Source organism: Drosophila subobscura, chromosome U, assembly GCF_008121235.1.
Source record: "Drosophila subobscura isolate 14011-0131.10 chromosome U, UCBerk_Dsub_1.0, whole genome shotgun sequence".
NCBI lineage: Eukaryota > Metazoa > Arthropoda > Insecta > Diptera > Drosophilidae > Drosophila > Drosophila subobscura.
This window is the reverse complement of record NC_048534.1, coordinates 24,422,122-24,440,704: the sequence shown is the minus strand read 5'-3', so window position 1 is coordinate 24,440,704 and position 18,583 is coordinate 24,422,122. Positions and strand designations below refer to the sequence as shown.

The window sequence follows — 18,583 nt, the reverse complement described above, 5'->3', positions numbered from 1 at the left end:
CTTAACCAATCAATTCTTCACAAGATTGGCTAGTTTTCACGACTTCCTTTTATTGGAATGTTTCTAAATTAAGTTTGTAACTAAAATAGTCAAACATCAAATGGGGTATAAAACGTGGGCATGTAATGTTGTGCATTTGCCAACTTGTTGCTTGTCAACCGATATGGTATGTTATGTGCCTTTGTATACTCCATAATATTTAAATGATGTTTTCAAAGCTGCGCTTAATCGCTAATAATAACATGTTTTAACCTTTTTATATGATTTTGAAAATCAAAACAAGTTCCGATTATGGAACCAGCGGCGTTCAGGAGATCAGCTGTAGCTCACAATTAAGTTCCGATTGCAGTTTCGATACAAGTTCCGGGGTCAAAACGCAAACACGAGCCACTTATTACCTATCGATAAGCAGCATCTGCGCCAAATTAGAATTATAGTACAAAAATCAACCAAAATTAGAAAACATAAGTACATCTGTATTTAAACTGTACAAGTAAGGTTAAAGCTATAACTAACTATTGTGTTGCTGTATTTTCAATATCATTCGAAGACTTTTTGCTTAATTAACTACAAAATATCACTAGTTTCAATGTGATGCACATTCTGCGCTCGCTTGTCTGTCGTAGGGAAGGAGTCTAGAAAGCGCCCGTTGTGGCAGTTGTTGGCTTCTCGGAAACCGGCGTCACAACCATGGCCTGATTATCATATCCATAACCAATTTCAGTCACCACCGTAGTCGGCGTGGTGCTATTTTCGGCCGGGTAGCGAGTGCTCACTGGCGTCGTCAGTGTCAGCACGGAACCCTCGGCAGCGCCTGTAAATCACAAACAATAAATAAACATCAATGAAGTGCATGTCGCATGCTTCTGGGAATGTCAGGTAGATCCTTACACTTACCGGCCACACTGTAGATCTGTGACGGCGCCCGCTCAATGTCGCTGCCATGACGAATGGCACTGAGATTCTGGATGGTCGTGGCATTGAGATCCTTGCCATTAGCCGTCCCTGCATGTGGATAGGACTTGGTCTGATAACGCTGCAGCATCTGCTGGACACATCGCTTGCGCAGCAGCCAGCGTAGACCCTTGTAGGCATAACGGATGGCTATGAGGATGAGGAGTATGCTCAGCAGGATCAAAATCAATTGCTGGTTGCTCTGTATATTATGAATTTCCGCCTTAAGGGGTTCGTATCTGTTGTAGGCTGTGGATATACGTTGAATTATGAATCAGAAAGCGACAACTCATGGAAGATTGGTTATCTATGGAGAGATTGGTTGCAGTTTACTTTGGACTTAGCCGGTTGCTTTATGGCCCTACAATAACCTGTACACACAGCACAAAGATTTGCTAACAATGCCCGCAAACTCCCAGCTACTAAAAACTTGATGGAAGATACTCATCAGCGATGAGCTAATCACTTGAACCAAGGCACATTAATTACAAACAATTGAACCTTCATTAGCCAACTGGAAAACCCCAAACTGCAGCTAGTTATTGACTAACTTTATGGCAAAAATGAGGCAAAGGCAATGGGGCAATGTTTTTTAGGGTTCCACTTGCCTGAACACTCCTTGGCGCATGTGTCCGCTTGGTAGTTGTGAGATTTGGCATCACAAATTGTGGCACACGAGTCGCAGGCCTCGCTAAACACCGAGCAGTATTCCTCCACGGGATTGCAGATCTTGCCATGGCAATCCTTGTGCATTCCGCCATCCTGTGAGGCTGTGACCAGCGAGAAGCTGGGCAGCAATGAGGCGCCTATGGAGAGCGACAATGGACGCATTTCCTTGCCAGACATGTGCAACGGTTTCGCTTTGATTGATTGATTGATTAGCTGAGTGGGTGATTGTTGTACACAAATATTTGTTGCTGTTTCCGTTATTTCCGCTTCTGTTGTTCGCTTCAGCTTACATAACTGGGTGGGGGCGGGGATGAGCTTCACTCTGCTCGAAGTTATTTTCTCGACGGATGATTCATAGGACGCCGACGCCGACTGACTTAACTTCTTTTATTTTAATTGTTTTGTATTGGCTTTCAGACTCCCAACGTAAGTCTCTTGCTGCATTGGTGTGCGTTTCTGCGTATCTGTGTGTGCGTTTGTGCAAACGAGTTTTATCTTGGCCAACTTTCAGTCGATTTTTCATCAGCTTTTCCAGCAGTTTGAACACATTTTTCACACTTTCTGTGGTTGCACTTTTTATTTATTTATCAAATTGTTTTGTTTGTTAACTTTCTACAATTCTTGCACTTTTCAAACGCGTTTTTTTTTTGTTATCCGTTTTGTTCGACTCGTTTGAGCCACACTCAACTCGTTACTGGCCACAAAATGCCGATCGTTCGCTTGGAGTGTTGCCAAGATACTCAGAGTCTACCCATACAAATGCATGGAGTGTGTACGCATTGACTTGACTCTTGTTTACCTTTTCTCACTTCGATGTGTGTAGCTGTGTGTGTCTGTGTGTGTGCACGTCATGCCATTTGCCTCAGAGTGTATCTAGTATCTCAGAGTCTGTGGCCAGCAGGTAACCGATATGGGCCCAGGGCTCTAAGCCTGTATGGGTGCGTATCTGTGTGTTTTGATTTCTGTTTCGAGTTAAAACAAACACACAGTTTGCCTTTGGAGTCAGGCGCATACTTTGAGCCCGGCTTTCAAGTATTTCCCTTATTAAGGGTTTGGATCAGCGAGAAATTGGAGGAGTGAAGCGTTTGGTTTGGGCACTAAATGAAGACTGAATGTCACTCACTCTACTCACTGTAGAGGGAGTATTTTTGCTTATTTACCTACCAGCTTATCAGACAGACGGGCTCACATCTTTTATTTATGAAAATCTATCAAATTACCAACATAACATGCCTGTCCATAGAATCATTAAACAAAAAAAGCCACATACAGCTCTATGCCATTTAGAACCTTAACTTTGGGGCCTGGCAACACGTACAAGCTGTTGAAAAGTCGTGTAAATATGAATTATAAATATAAACACTTGATGTCAGACAGCAACAATTGCAACAACATTGAGAATATAGATGCACTGAGGAAAGTAAATGGATCGAATGTTTATCAGATTTATGTGAAAATTATAGCTCCTATATCAAAAATCCATCAGAAGTTAAATGAACATTGCCTGATCATTGTAAAATGAATTTAAAAAAAAATGCATGCATGATAGGAAAAAACTCTGAAAACTAATCTTGAACTTAATATCATCGATATCGTCAATCCTAAAAGATATCCAGTGCGTGTGGAATTTTAAAATGTAGGCATTTGAATGCTGAAAAAACATCTATATTTTGTAGTAATTTATCTCAGTGCGAACAAATTCCAACGAGCAATATTATTGTTGACTCTTTCAAATTAAAATTTGTTTAAAAACCAGTTTTGAGCGGCACTAATGTCTGTGGTGCGAAACTTTGCTAAGTGTTGGTGTCTCGACTGTCCCATTGCGACCCATGAAAATTGTAGCATAAATGCTTAGAAATTAAATAACGCAAGACGACCCACAAGGAAAATGTAAAAAAAAAACTTTTAAAAATACAAGAAAGTTTTAAAATGGAGAAAACGAATTTTCCGTAAAAATTTTATCAAATTTAAACGGCTACAAATGATTGGCAGCACTTTTTGCCTCCAAGCAACAAATTCCAGTCCCGCGCTCTCTCGCTCTTGTTTTTTTTATTCTCTCAGCTACTCTCTCTCGCTCTGACTGACACAATATTTCTCTCCATCTCTCTTTCTCTCTATGCATTTATGTTCATTTCCATTGCATTCCGCCTTGGATACAATTTGTATCCCATTCCAGTTGCAGTTCCGTTCCGTTTCGTTCCTAAGTATTCAGGGTATCGCTAAATAAGGTACGGCCAGCAGGGTATGTTATGACCAACAACGCGAGGTGGGCCTGGAGATATTAAACCATTTACTACAATAAATAACTATATGAAAAATAAATAAAATCTTCCAGCACTTCGAAGGACACAAGAATTCAAAGTAATGAAAAATCTGTTCCACAAAATAGTGCACCCAATGGACCCCACCTAATAAAGTTATGCCATGGAAATACATGGAAATATTATTGTTGTTTAGCCCCGCCATCCATCCATCCATCAGATACAACCAAGAGTGGTCCGCACTTTCGAGCATTTGTTGAGCGGCTTTCGCTGTTGAATGAGTTGAATGTTGGACGCGTTTTGATCAGCCCCAAAACCAGAGACAGAGCCGCTGTCGCTGCCGCCGCCGGTCTCCGTCGATTGAGTCCGAAGCGTATCTTCGAGTGCGTCGTTCTGTTCCATCAGATACAAAAAATTGAAATTGCAGCTGCCGCTTGGATGCGGATTGCGCGCGTGTCGTTTCTCGTGTGTTGTTCATAAAAATATTGTTGATGAAAATTGTTTTTCCCCCGTGTGGAGTGTGTGGAAGTGTGAAAGTGAAATAACTGCAGCTCAGGCAAATTAATTTCATACATTTAATGAAACAGTAAAGCGTAGAAGAAACAAACCACAAATACGTGAAATATTGACAATCCACTCGAGTGGAAGGAAAGGAAGGCGCGGCTGCAACAAAACAGCAACAAGAGAGCAGAGGCAGGAATTTGTCCGTCCTTGAGCTCATAAATTAAACACCTGTTTAAGAGCAGAAACGGGATACAGAGAGGAGAAGAGAGAGAATGAGAATTGAGTGTGCAGCATAGAGAATTGTATGTTGAAATATGTAGATAATTATTTAGAGGAGCGAGAGAACAACATTTGGAAATTGTGAAATTAAAGTGAAGGCCAAAAAGAGAAGCAGAAACGGAGTAAAAGAGAAACTAAATATACAGAAATAAAGATAATTGAATGTTGAAATTGCCAGGGAGAAATATAGAGGAGAAAAGACTGGATCTCCACAGTTAGAGATTGAATGCTGCGATAGAGAAACAGTCGTAGATCGAGAGAGAATTTCGCTTGTTCAAAAGCAAACAGAGAGAGCGAGGAAGAGAGAGAAAGACCAACAAAAACAACGACAACGCCGAGAGAGAGATGAATAATTTTACAACCACAACAGCAGCCGCACCGCCTCCTGCCACTAAGGAATCCCTGCCACGATCAGGACATGTTAATGAGGGTAAGCATGGGTCTAAAATTGGCCAAACAGGGGTAAGAGGGGCGCGCAGAACAAGCACCACCGAAACCCAATACCAAATTGGTTGAACATGAACAATTTCCAGCCGAGGGTTCTTAGATACATAATTGGGGAATTGATTCGCGTTCGAGTTCGAGTGGAGGAAACAGATCTGAAAATGATTAATTTCAGCTCTTCCAGCATGCCCTTTTCACTCTGTCTGCTTCAACCTTCCCCTTTGATAGCAGCCAAAACAAACAAAAAGAGTTCCCGGAACTATTCCTCCGACAGTCGACACTCGTGTTCAAGCTCAAATAAACCGCCGCCACAATATTGAATGCTATTCATGATGATTCAGTTGTAAACAAAGTGCTCTGGAGCACGTTCCGTCAACACATTAATGAATGAATATTCAAAGTTATTCCTATGATATTTTGCCACAATAATTCCCCTATGTGTGATGTGGTATAATTAATGTTAATGTGCGGGGACGAGATTATTAGTTATTATTGTATGTAACGAAAGAATTAGAACACGTTTTTGCCGACTCATTTGTGACTGAAACTGCTAAACTTTTCGTCGTATAATCATCTAATATTCTACTATTTTTTAGAGGTTTTAAATCCTCTTTGATTTACTTTTATTACAACATTTCCCCGCTCTATTCTGATGTAATCTCAGTGTATTCCCCCGATTTGCATATGAAAAATGGTTGCAGCATGAAAACCCAAACCCCTTCCTAATATTGAATAAGCCCCTTAATTTGATTGAGATTTACGAAATGCCCCTGGAGCTTGTGTGCAAATCTCCAGCGACACAATATTTGTGTATTATGTTAATGAAAATGAAAAACACAACAGCCAGCGAAACAGATGGAAAAAACTTTCTCGAGAGTCACAAGAAAGGTTGCCGTGTCTTGCTGCTACCCTTTTTGGGGGGCTTCCGACTCGAATTTGGTTTTGAAAGTCTTCATGAGACGATAAACAGAAACAAAGACTGCCAGTCAGCAGCAGCATAAACATCTGAGGAAACCACAGACCAACGACCGAAGACCAAAGACCCGAAGACCGAGAGCGGACAGGGCTCTGAAGAAGAAATTTCAGTTGAAAAATAAACAAATGCCGAGCTGTTATATAGTTTACATTGAGAGCGACAGAGTGAGAGGAGAAAGAGCGGTAAAATGGGGGAAAGAGCAACAAGATCCCCCAACAGAAAGGGAAAATATATCTGCTGTAAGTTTGGTTGTTTTGAGGTGCAAAAAAAATACAGATTGCCGCCAGCACTTTCCATTTAATGACTAGACATGCAAAAGGCAGGCATGGCAGAAGGCAGCCAGAATGCCGCAAAGCGGATCGGAGCATAGCAAAGCAAGGCAAGGTATTTGTATCTTTAAGATACTTGCAGCAAACAGCACTGAACAGCGCGTGCAATGGGCAACAGCTGACGCTGTGTAGAGGGGAATGGGGTAGAGGGGATTGCCGCCGCTTCATTTGCGCCCAAGCACGCATGACAAAAGACCCCCACAAAGGCGGCAAGCAGGCAGCCCCTCGGTTTTGGAATAGCCATCAGGCAGGCAGGCAGTGCAGGGCAGGCCTCCCGACTCAAACACAAAACTTAACTGCTTGCTGGCCTCTTTTGATACCCCAGGAAAGGAGGGAATAAGGGGTATGCTGTGTTTTATCTTAAAATAACTATAAAAGCTGGAGGCATCTTAATTAGAAATTTCTGATGGATAAAGGCTTGTCTTCACATTGAAATTTACTTCAAGAAATCTTCAGAAAATATATGATGTGCCTCTGTAGAGATTAAATATCCTCCAAAACCATCTGTACATATTTGTATATTAATGAAAAATAATTGAAATTAACAATTGCCCCTTTCTGCACCCTTTCCCTGGCTCACAAACCGTACCACCAGGTATCCCTTAGTCTGCAAACTCTCCTCTATCGCTCCTTCTGGTTTTTTGCCATGACTGACAAGTGTAGAGGGCTGCTAGTGGGGAACAGAGTGAGGGAGAGAGAGATCTTTTGCAACAGCCACAGCAGCAGCAGTTGCATGACGAGCTGCCGGGTCTCGATGCCTGAATGCAGTTTATTTCTCTCTTTTCTACAGTTTTTTTGTTGTATTTTTTTGCTGCTACTGGGACTGCATGCCAAGAATGATTCACTTGCCACTGCAACGATGACAGGATGTGCAAGTGCCAGGAAAGAGGTCTCCTCCATTTGGATTTGGCTCTCAACATTTCTATGGTGGATAGCACTTAAAGGAAACCCGGGGCCCGTTGCCCGTTGCCCCATGGCTCTCCGCCTTCCTGAAACACTTTCTGTGGCTGCTTTGTCATGACTTGCTGTGGCCTATAAAACAGCTTTTAAAGATGCCAAAAAATAATGTAGATTCATGGGGGAGATGAGTGTTGGAGAGTGCCAGCTGTGGCACTTAATACGGCATGGATGATGTGCAAAAAATATTTGCATAGACATGGAGGTGAAGTTTAGAGAGACTTTTAGCAGGATAAATTATTTGTTAAACTCTTAGAAATTCAATAAAAATAGTTGTCAATATAATTGTCTTAAATTCTACATAAACATTGAATTAGTCAATAATTGTTTAAGCAAAGTACACAACAAACATTAGCATATATTTTCCTGTGCAAATAAAAACACACAACCGCAAATGTAAGTGCCGTATTTGCCGCCAAATTATAGAGTAAATTCTGCAAAAAAAGAATAACACACAATTATCCAGCACCTTAATAGGCAGACTTCCTCCCCATCAAAACAAGAGAAAGCTTGTCACAGTCGTCGTCTAGCACAATTCCTACTCGTATTTGTATTTGTTTCTATTTTGTTTTGTTTTTTGGAGTAAACGCTTGAGATACTCGTATTTGCCATAGCTCTGAAAAATTAAGCTAATTTTCTGTTACAGCCACACTCGAAAAACAGACAATTATTGGCTATTCTCTTGTGGCCATAACGAATGTCTGAATGTCTGTGGCATTCATAAGCTTCCCTCTATTTTTTGTTTTTTGTTGCCTGTTGAGTGGGCCATTCAATCAATCAATGAAAACCGATACCCGAACCTGAACTTTGGCTTAACTCTTGAGTTCATTTGAATGGAATACTTGCGCCTCATCATAATCACGATCATCAGCCTCCGCTCATCATCATGTTGGGGCATGGCTAAGGTCAATGTAAGGCTGGCTATATAAATATTACCAACACAAACACACACACTCTCGTGGTGCATCTGTATCTGTCAGATGCAACATTCAAATAGTCAACATTGTTGGCGTTGCCGGGCCACATTTCTGGTCGCCATCATCCTATCCTATCCCATCCCATACCGGGCCATGCCATGCCATCGTTTGCTTTTGCTCTGCCTGCCAGTGGCATGTTCAACATCCTTGAGTCAGGTTTTTCCACTTTCGGCGCCGCGTCTTCATTGTTATGCTCTGGCAAAAGGGTATTATGATTATGAGCAGATGTTGGGAACGCATAAAAGGTAGCATAATTAGGCCTGTAAATTAGATGTAGATATTACCAAGGGTTGTAGCCTCATAAGTCTGTATGCTTACATATACATATGATAAGTAGTTCCATAATACATGGAAGATCCTTTGAACTTTAAGTCCCACGCAGTTTGTATTTGGGGAACAATAAGATCGGATCATAAGATCATGCCGTAGTAGGCTTTCAGATCAGTGAAATATCATTATTGGTAGGGGAAAACATCATTTTTAATGAAGATATTCAAACACCTCCATTCAGTGACAAAATCGTATCAAAATCTTATAATTTTGGTGATCCATTTTTCATCCATTGTACCCTTTAGAGTATCTCCAGCTTCGACTCTTTACAGCTCCTATTTCTCTCCTGTTGCAGTAGCCTGCCTCTGTTGCACTCGTCGCTAATCAATGCAAGCGTCAACAACATTTTTCCTCTACACTCGCACACACTTACACACGATACATATTTTTTTTCCTGGCTATCGTAAATTTTCCCGTCAAACTGCTTTCTAATTTTGGCTTTTCCACACTTGTTTATAGTTTTTTTCCTCCTTTTTGTTCAGATTTTATGCATATGCAATGCACATCTCCATATCGCCATATCCACATCCACATCCATATCCATTTCCATTTTGGGGTTGTGTAACTCTTCACGCGATCAGAGAGCCATTCATGCATGGACAGAAATGTGAACTTGGCAGTTGCGGGTGCTTCAGTGTACACAGTGAGAATCAGAGAGAAATGTGAAAGAGATTCAGCCAGAGTGAAAGAGGAGAGAGAGAGAGAGAGAGGTGTGGAAAAGTATTGTCGAGAAGCCGGGCAAGTGCCAAAGGGCCAAGTCACTCGACTTGATGGCTGGGCAGAACTCTCGGCTCTCGGAGGCTCTTGGCCTGTGGACTCTCTGAACTGTAATCGAATGCCCAGCAAGGTTAATTGAATGAATGGCAGCGCAGCATTTGTTGAGGTTGCACTACATTAAAGTTTATCCCAATTGATGGGCAGCCATTGCCAATCAATTGTTCAGGGCTATAAATTGATTTAAAATCAATTGAAGAATGGTCATGGGGAGGCGCTATAGGCGATTGCTTTTCATTTAAGGGAAGATTGGTTATGGTTTCTCAAGAGTAATCTTCTATCTGTAGAAATCCAGTAGAAGAATTCCAATTTATGATTATTTTGTGCATTTTGCATAGGTATTTTGGTTGTATATTGTAGAAAAAATGCCCGACACATCAAATTACATTTTCCAAGAAGCCATTGCAAGGGAATTCCTTGCAAAGATTTCTTCCCATGGTGCAACAGAATATTTCTACATTTTTTTGAGCAAATTCCTTTGAGTTTTATGTTACATATTCATGGAAGAAGCTTATAAACAAGCTCTTCCTATAGAAGAGCGCCTCTTCCTACACATAACAAGATCCTATACCAAATTTTCAGCTTAAATTTATAAAGAATACGGAGCTTATTTTTTACGAGCAAATTCATACCTTTTATGGCAATTGTACAAAAGAATCTCTACCAAAAACTTTCGATCAGCCTTCGCGCACAGCTGACTTCTCCCCTGCCACCTGATCAGAGCCCACAACATTGTCGAAATTCTTGGAAAGCCAAAACCCAGTGACGCATGCACTGACTGACAGACTGAGTGAGGGCTTTGCTGACTTACTAACCCGTTCCCAGATCGCTTTTTGTTTTGGTCAAGTCAATAAAATACTTTTTTGGTGACCCACATTGCACCGCTCGACACACAGTCCGCCCCGCTCCATTGTAGTGAGAATTTTGTGGGTTGTGCAAAGGTTAACTGTTCTTTTTTTTTGGCCAAAACCCGTTCCGGGGGCTGGTATATATTATACGAATAAATCAGCTGTCACGGTAGTCTGGTCGAGAATTCTCAATGAGAAGGAGTTGGCTTTGGTGAACAGGAAATCGAAAGAATTCCGAAATTGTAGTTATTCCGATTCGAATGACATAAAGAACCATAATTTTCCTCGTCACTGCAATTTGCAACACAATTTGTTTTTACTGCTGCTGCTGCTGCTGCTGCTGCTGCGACCCCGACGACCATTTCCTCTACCCATTTCCATTTCCAGACAAAACATAAAGCGCAAAGCGAAGCAATATTTAACGGGCGGGCAGTACAGTAAGTCAATTTCAACACAAATTTTCTTTGTTTTTTTGTTCCCCCCCTCCAGCTGTGTTTTTTGCTTTTGCCTGTTGCCCGTTGTGCATAATAAAAAGCTGCGCTTTGTCGTGAGGGGGTTGGTGGGGGGGGAGCATTATAACGCAAAAGCGCACAAAGAGAGAGACGAAAGAACAACAAGAAACTTACACTCACACATGCGCTCACGTGTACGAGTATGTCTCGTATGGTACTCGTACAAGACTTTGTAAGCAATATTGCTGAAAGCACAGTTCTCGTTCAACACAACACGAGGGAGGGGGCAGGGGTTAGCTTTTTGCCAGCCGAAGCATTTGGTACTCTCGAAACGCAAACATAAACATTGGCTCCCTGGGTTTTGGGATGTATTCGAGAGAGTGAAACCATTGGAATGTAGATAAGAAGACGGTAGAAGCTTGAAGAAATAAGAATTGGCTTCAAGTAGCATATTCCGGGTGTGATTTAAAGAATTTTTGCACAGCGATCATTGCTCATAGAGTTGACTGAAATTTTCTAACAATTTTAAAACCGGAACTGCCCTTTTCTACCTATCCTTCTCTTATCCGTTTTATCTTATAGTCAGCCGATCTTCACTTAGCTGACATTTGACATTTTTCAAATTATTCCACTACAAAATAAACCATAAAGTTTTGTTTCTTAAAAACGTGATTTACGACCCTTTGTTTGTATGGTGGAAACTCAAAACATGTACTATGTGGTAAGCAGATTTTAGTGGGCTTTTGCTATGGTAATTTTGAGTAAAATAATGCATATTTTACGAGAACAATTCTGCGTGATTTACTGGCTTCAGCTGGACAAACAAGACTTGATTTAAGGCCGAGTTTTACTATGCCAATGACAGCTAGAGATATAAAGACTTCAATTAAAAAGGAAATAGGATTTTCTAGGTATTTGTAAGGAGACCAAGAGTTATATGGTAGTATGCAGATTATATTTTTATATTATGACATATAAAACAAATAATTATTTTGGCACTACCTCAAAACATTTTTAAAGTTCGATTGTTCTAATAAAAAGTATATGACAAACCTTTATGGTTCTGTTTTATACACTTTCCACAGCTCAAAGAACAATCTCTGGCAAATTTCAATTGCATATCAATACATCAAAGCAGCCATAATCCCAGTCACTAGACAGGCTGGCAAGCCTTAGCCCATTGATTGATTTGTTGTCGTAAATGCCTGTCTGCATAACAGATTCAATGCAAACTACTGTCTAAAATTACCATACACCCCGGTCTAGGGTATAGACAGTGTTAAGAGAAGAGGGAGTGGCAGTAGACAGAGGTAGAGCAACCTGAGCTGAGCAATCAGGCCGAACCACTCAGCACCACGGCGAGCAGAATAAGCAAAAAAAAAGATACTTTGTGTTTCAGTTTATGCACCGGCACAAGATACAATTTTTGTTGTTTCTTTTCTGGCATGCCCGTGCACATAAAGAGAGAGAATCCTCTTTGGGGTACTCGCACTCGCATATGTTTATGTTTATTTATGTGTGAGTATATCTGTGTTTATGTGCAGTCGGAAATCAAACAACTAAATTGATTATGTCTGCCAGTTCGACGCCTCAGCCTTTGCTGTGTATTTTCTGTGCTTCTGGTTTTGCAGTAATTCCACGCTGGCTTTGCTGCAGTTCAAATTGCAGTTAATTAAGTGAAATCGCCACTAAATTGCATTAGTCGGTGGGAGGCTAGAGACCCCGAGTGACTGACATGACCCATAATTCAGCTGGAGTGGAAATGTTCTAATTGCTACCCCGAGCCAGAGCGTTCAACGGTCAGAGTTCAACTAATTGCCAGTTGACAGTTTTTTTCTTGAGTCAAGGAACCTTTAAATTAAAGGCAGCGATTGCACCCAAGGGGGAGATTTGAGTTTGTAGATAAGAAAATTATGAGGAGAGAAAGAAAATGCAGTCCACTTGATTGTGGGAAGTTTAGGAAAGTTCACGGGGGGAAGTTGTGTGTATAAAAAGATGATAGATCGTAGGGGCAGAAATGTTAAGTTGGGTCTAAGAAATGGACTATAAACTGTGAACAAGAAAACGAGAAAGAGTCCCCCTAAAGATGATCGCCTTGCTCCAATTTTCCAACTGAGCAAACCTATTTAAATATTCTAAAACCCAAAGGAAAAGCCTCTTCTGACACTCGAGGCAACTTTAGAACCTCTTCTGACACTTTAAGCCCCACAAAACACAACCAAATTTCCTGTTGTCAATCAAAGAAACTTTCATTGTAGGGATCTCTGCCTAGATATCAGCCCATTTCCCCATCAATCCGATAACAAGACACACTCAAAATACCAACTACAAGGCAGCAGCAGGCCACACTTACACTTTTCGAGTGACACTAGCAGAGAGAGAAAGAGAGAGGGGACAAAGAGCAAGAGAGATGCCCCAACAAGTAAATGAAAATGATAAATGACAGACACCGACAAGCCCGACAACGCAGCCAATTGCTGGGGGGATCGTACATGTAAGCCAGACAGCAGAACTCGAACTCGAACCGTAAATAACCCGAAACAAAATTCTACACACACACAGACAGACACACACAATTAAGTGTACAATTTTTACCACGCTTTCGCTTATCAGCGCGGGGAGATCTCTACAGCTCTACGGCTGGTTAAATCGATCAAAATGCAGTCCCAACGTCCACTTGTGTACATCTTCAATGGAATTTCTTTGTCCCTAGCGGAGGTCTGTCCCCAATGCAACTCGGACGTGACTCATCGTGTTGCAGTGCCGCTTCAAGTGGAGCAAGACTCAGAGTCTTACAGATGATTTTTTTATGATCTTTTGCGGGGCTTCATTAGATTCGGTTGGTTATTTGATAGCACATGTCATTAGATACTGTAATTAAAGGTGATTCAACGGAGATTATTTTCTCTTTTTTCTCTCTATCATTTCCGCAGTGTGCAAGGAGTGGCTCGTGCGTGAGGACGGCGCCCTGGCCTACAAGCTGCAGTCCCAAGAGAGTAAGCAGAAACCCATTAAAGAGAGCTCAAATAAATGGCTAACTTTGGGCTATAATTTCCCCCACAGTTAATGACTTCTACAAGGGAAATCGCTATAGAAATGGCATGGTACGCGAGGATTTCCCCACAGCGCTGCACGAGCAGATCAAGGAGAAGGAGCAGGCACAGCGTCAGGTGGAGGCCTACAGAAGACGCCTCACAGAACAGTGAGTGCAAAAAGGTGATAGCTAGCAATAGCTAACTAACATAACCATTAATTTCTTACAGAGAGGAGCATGACAAGCGTGTGGCCAAAGAAATTGCTGACAAGCTGGAGCGTGATCTGCAGGAACAGCAGCAAAAGGAGCTGCAACAAAGCGAGATGATGGCACAGAAAATGCAGGTGAGAACAGATCACACTTACCCTTAGGAATAATCAAAAACTAAAGCTGCTTTTGCAGGAAATTTATGTTAATCTGCCACCTGTGCCACCGCCTGCCACACGCGACAAAGGCCACCGTCCACCGCCGCGTCCAGCCAAAGCAAGTATACACCTGCAACAGCAGCAGACCAATGGCCATCATCCAGAGCCCAGCACCTCACAGCAGGCTAGATATCAGAGTCAACAGCAGCAGCAGGCGAAACCATTGAAGCTACAACAGCAACACTTCTCACAGACCGATAACTATGTAGGATTATCGCTTATACCAAATATTGTAGATATGCCAGCGGTAGTGGCCACAGTAACAACACCACCAATATGCACCACACCCAGTAGACATGCACAGGCACAGAATCAACATCAGCTGTTGGTGAGTGATGCCACCACATCATTGCCACAGCAGCAGCAGTCGCAGAACCAACAGCAACATCAGTCACGTTTTCAGTATCCATCAACACCGGCACGTCGACATGTATATGAGCCATCAACAACATCATTATCATCCAACATACAACCCAGCACACCCACTGCCACCTCCACTTCATCCATAACTCAGCACTCACCCACACACCCCACCGTGCAGGCGGCTGACATCGATGAGCTGGTGGACTATGCCGATGTTGCCGACAGCATACGCAACTACAACATCATAGCACCCGAGGAGGAGGCAGCTGCAGCTGCAGTCCCAGCCCCAGTCCCGCTCCATGCTGTCGATGCCACACCTTTGCGCTCACCCTCACACGAGAATCTGCTAAGAACTGAACCCAAATTTCAGAAATTATCACCAGAGAAATACGATCAGCTGGTGGGTAACTTTGGACTGGGTGCCAATGCCACGGCCACTGTCAATGCTGATGCCAAGGCAGTGGAGCGGCATATGCAACAGCATGCGGATGACATCGAGCTCTATGTGGATCCCTGCGATTATGCGAGTCTGCGCGAGATTGGACTGCCCATGGAGGAGATACAAGAGATGAGCAAGAAGCTCAAACAGGAGCAGAAAGATGAGGTACAGTGCAGAACCATAAACAAACCAAAATGTAGCTCTAATTGTTCCTTCCTTTAGTTGCTGGCACGTCGCTTGCAGGCCATTGAATCCAAGGATTGTGTGCGTCAGGAGCAGCGGGATCGCATGCTGGCCATTGAGGCACAGGACAAAGAACTAGCCAAAATGCTGCAGGAGAGGGTAAGACAACTCAACACACAAACCATACAAAATAAACCCTAATGTATACCCTTATCTTCCATCAGGAGAAAGCCAAAGCCAAGCGTGCCAAAGAGAAGGCTCGTCTGCGCAAAAATCAACAAAAAGAAGCTGCCTGCGGTAGTGGAACCTCCACCAATGGCAGTCTGCTGTGCGGCACAAACTCTCACTGCGGGCCATTGCTGCCGTTGCCACAAGACTGCCTTTCCAGCACTGCCGACATCGATGTGGAGGCCTATTCCAATCCCATAGATGTCCTCAATAGCAGCCGCGAGCAGCGCCAGCCCAATGGCACACTGACAAATGGGAGTTTGACCCGTGAGGGTGGCTCCTCCAATCACAGTTCCATGCAGCGACAGCAAAGGCATAACATACCCCACACACGTGGCGAGGATGATATCTACACACTGCCAGTGGACAATTGTAGGCCTGGACAGAGGCCCGTGTCCCTGCACATGGCAGCGGAAACTGTGCAGCAGCTGCAGGCCAATAATTCCATGACGCGGTAGGTTACCAATACATTTTAATGGATCATAATTATGATAGATTCCTCCTGTAGCTCCGAACACTATGGCTCTGAGGCTGGTTCCCATGACAGTTCACTGCACAGCGGCCATCATGATATTTCGCCACACATCAAATACTCCAAATCCGGCAATTTTGGTATATATGTATTTAAACAAACCACTGCGAACTCTTTGTACTATTTATTAATACTTATTGTTGATGTTTTTGCAGATCAAAGTGCCAGTCCCACGCCGCCTTACATGCCAATTCAGGGTACGCGACGATCAAATTCAAGTGAAGATCGTAAAAAGAAATCCAAGGACAACAAGTGCACGCATCAGTGAAGCCTAAAACTCAAATCAAATCAAGTCCAATTCAATACTACACATCTATAACTCGTATATCTAAATACATTTTGTACTCTCTAGACAATGAAATTGTTCAGATCAAAGTCGATTGTTTTTTCATGAATTTATTCACATCTTTCTCACATTGTATCTCTAGTACTTAGAATTCAGTTTATATAAATCGTAGCTAAGCCAATTCAAAATCATATTTTGTTTTATATATGTACGTATGTATACGTGTGCGTGTGGTTTCAGAAGGAATATTAGCCCATCTTTGGGTATACAATAAATATTTTGTTATTAAGTATACATTTTGGAGTATCGTTTAAATTGGAAATAAATTTATATGGAATTTACTGAAACTTGAATCGGACATGTTGCCTTAAAAGATCTTTGTATGACATTAAAGCATAAATGAATAGAAATTTAATTTCAATTAGATATAATTGGAAATTTGTTGTGGAAGAATTATTTTAAAAGGAAAAAATGCTCATAATAGAGATTGCAATTCTAAAGACTGATTTTGGTAACATACTATTAAAATTGGAGCCTAGAAATATACATATTCTATTGAATCATCTAAATTGGCAGTGTAATTTTGGAATAGTCAGGATCGAACATTCCAACATGCTCTGATGTCGAAAAAAAACTCAACATGAGCTCTCTCGATGACTAAGGTTATAGAATTTCCGCAAAGGTAGAACATTTATACATTTTTTTTACTTATTTGGTATACCACAAAAACTGGCATGAAATGAGTTAATTTTCCGAGAATAAATAATTGAATTTAAATCTTGTTTAAATGAAAACAAGAGAGTAAACTTATAAATATTTAAGAGGTTCATCCTCGCACATTTTCAGCCATTGATGTTGACTGGCAGCATCCATTCTTTGGAGCAATTAATAGTTTTTTTCTTAGCTTAGAAGATTTATATATGTAAATGTAGGTTATTCCACTGTTGAAGCGCGCTTCATCTACCAATTTATTAATTCAGCTAGCCATTGTCAGCTCTTTCCATGCAGTTTCCATGCACCCAGACACACTGTGTCTTCTTTTCTGTGGGTTAAACAACTATTAATACAAAACCCACAAAGTTTGCAATAATTCTCTCAAAGCTTTACCTTTATAGGAATGCAGTTTCTCGTAAATACTTACACAAGACCTTCAGTTACCTGTCCGTAAACTGCCATCTCCGTCCATCCAAGTCTGCTTCTTGCTGTGGGCTGAACATTAAATTACAAAAAATTCCACCAGCAACTCGTACTCGTACTTGTGCATCAATTTCAATAAAAATGTACCTCCAATAAGAATGTCTTATTAATTTTGTACCCATACTCACATCCCAGATTCTTCTGTAATCATTCAGTTTTTTTTGCGTTTTTGCTTGTCTCTTTTTTAGTCTTTTCTTTTTGTATAACATCAGCAAGTTTGCGTCCAATACCGGAGATCAAAACTTGTGAAACTGGTATTAAAAGTCACAAGTTAGGGTCTCAGGGAATCAGCCATACAAACATTTGCACATGTCACTCATACCAATACTCGGGGACTACTCGGATACTTGGATACTCGGACGTTTATGCAGATACTCGTACAAATCATATCAGAAACTGCAGTTCGACATCCGCATCGATGCCAATTTTCAAGAATATTTTTCGCATTACAGCAGGCACTTTTTTATGTACATTTTCAAGTTTGTATATTTTTTATTCCACACTTTTATTTGGTGCTGAGGGCAGCTGTTCGGGGGCTATGGGTGGGGGCTGTTTAAATGAGGCTTATAGTCAAGCAAAGAAAGCTAGCACATTGTATAGTACGATCTGAAGTACTACTATACAACCTACTACCTCAATTTGCCAGAGAGAAAAAGGTCCTTGGTGCTGGTCCTTTTTGTTGGGTTTTTGGTTTGTGGTTTTAGGATTCTTTGGGTTTATTTGGTTTTGTGGTTAAATAAATTTTAGTGACAAAACATAAACGGAGAAAAATGGTGAGACAAAAATTATATGGAGTATGTAATGGGAAATATGTACATATTTATGTACAGGCATACATCGTTGTCTGCTCTTTTGATTTTTGGTAAAAATAATATAAAGAATACAACTAAAATGCTTGAACGATTAAAGCTTATGGTTATGCTATGAGTATGAAATGTTCTTATGATTTTAATAAATTCTAATTGTCAGGTGTTGGCTTTTAGTCATATTTTTAGTTAGTTTAAATTGTTATTTACATTTTCATGAAGTTATTTTATCGCATGGTAGTTTTGTTTATTTTGTACACTCACACTTTAAAGCACACTTTTCGATGGTTTTTGTAATTCAAATGTTAATTCCCTAGTGGGTAAATTTTCACTAAC

The 18,583-nt window shown here is 41.3% G+C and overlaps 2 protein-coding genes and 1 long non-coding RNA gene across 7 annotated transcripts; 1 reads left to right on the top strand and 2 right to left on the bottom strand.

Annotated features, from left to right (window-relative positions):
* Window positions 1-526: 526 nt before the first annotated feature.
* LOC117900491 (protein grindelwald) lies at window positions 527-2,324 on the bottom strand. Of its 4 annotated transcripts, none has more exons than XM_034810879.1 (3): window positions 1,557-2,324; window positions 892-1,203; window positions 527-814 (listed from the first exon to the last, which is right to left on the bottom strand). In XM_034810879.1, the coding sequence occupies exons 1-3, from the start codon at window positions 1,798-1,800 to the stop codon at window positions 636-638; spliced, it is 735 nt and encodes a 244-aa protein (XP_034666770.1). In that variant the 5' UTR covers window positions 1,801-2,324; the 3' UTR covers window positions 527-635. The 4 variants fall into 4 exon arrangements, with proteins under 4 accessions (XP_034666770.1, XP_034666772.1, XP_034666771.1 ...); XM_034810881.1 differs by having other exon boundaries at window positions 1,563-2,318; XM_034810880.1 differs by having other exon boundaries at window positions 898-1,203; window positions 1,557-2,313.
* Window positions 2,325-4,093: 1,769 nt separating this feature from the next.
* LOC117900489 lies at window positions 4,094-16,536 on the top strand. 2 transcript variants are annotated; one of them, XM_034810876.1, is made up of 9 exons: window positions 4,094-5,097; window positions 13,688-13,750; window positions 13,818-13,956; window positions 14,018-14,132; window positions 14,191-15,180; window positions 15,238-15,357; window positions 15,423-15,880; window positions 15,935-16,046; window positions 16,114-16,536. In XM_034810876.1, exons 1-9 carry the CDS (start codon window positions 5,013-5,015, stop codon window positions 16,231-16,233), a joined length of 2,202 nt encoding a protein of 733 aa, XP_034666767.1. In that variant the 5' UTR covers window positions 4,094-5,012; the 3' UTR covers window positions 16,234-16,536. The 2 variants fall into 2 exon arrangements, with proteins under 2 accessions (XP_034666767.1, XP_034666768.1); XM_034810877.1 differs by having other exon boundaries at window positions 4,095-5,097; window positions 15,935-16,038.
* Window positions 16,537-17,591: 1,055 nt separating this feature from the next.
* On the bottom strand, window positions 17,592-18,252 carry LOC117900493. Its single transcript, XR_004649283.1, has 2 exons — window positions 17,764-18,252; window positions 17,592-17,692 (listed from the first exon to the last, which is right to left on the bottom strand). It is a non-coding gene; the product is annotated as an uncharacterized LOC117900493 (long non-coding RNA).
* Between the last annotated feature and the right edge of the window lie 331 nt (window positions 18,253-18,583).

Coding starts and splice junctions, on each gene's coding strand:
- LOC117900491 (XM_034810879.1), bottom strand. CDS start 1,800: ATGTCTGGCAAGGAAATGCGTCCATTGTCGCTCTCCATAGGCGCCTCA. Junction 1,204..1,556: donor CAAGGAGTGTTCAGGCAAGT/GGAACCCTAAAA, acceptor GTATATCCACAG/CCTACAACAGATACGAACCC. Junction 815..891: donor CTACAGTGTGGCCGGTAAGT/GTAAGGATCTAC, acceptor TGTGATTTACAG/GCGCTGCCGAGGGTTCCGTG.
- LOC117900489 (XM_034810876.1), top strand. CDS start 5,013: ATGAATAATTTTACAACCACAACAGCAGCCGCACCGCCTCCTGCCACT. Junction 5,098..13,687: donor ATCAGGACATGTTAATGAGG/GTAAGCATGGGT, acceptor TCATTTCCGCAG/TGTGCAAGGAGTGGCTCGTG. Junction 15,881..15,934: donor GCCAATAATTCCATGACGCG/GTAGGTTACCAA, acceptor TTCCTCCTGTAG/CTCCGAACACTATGGCTCTG.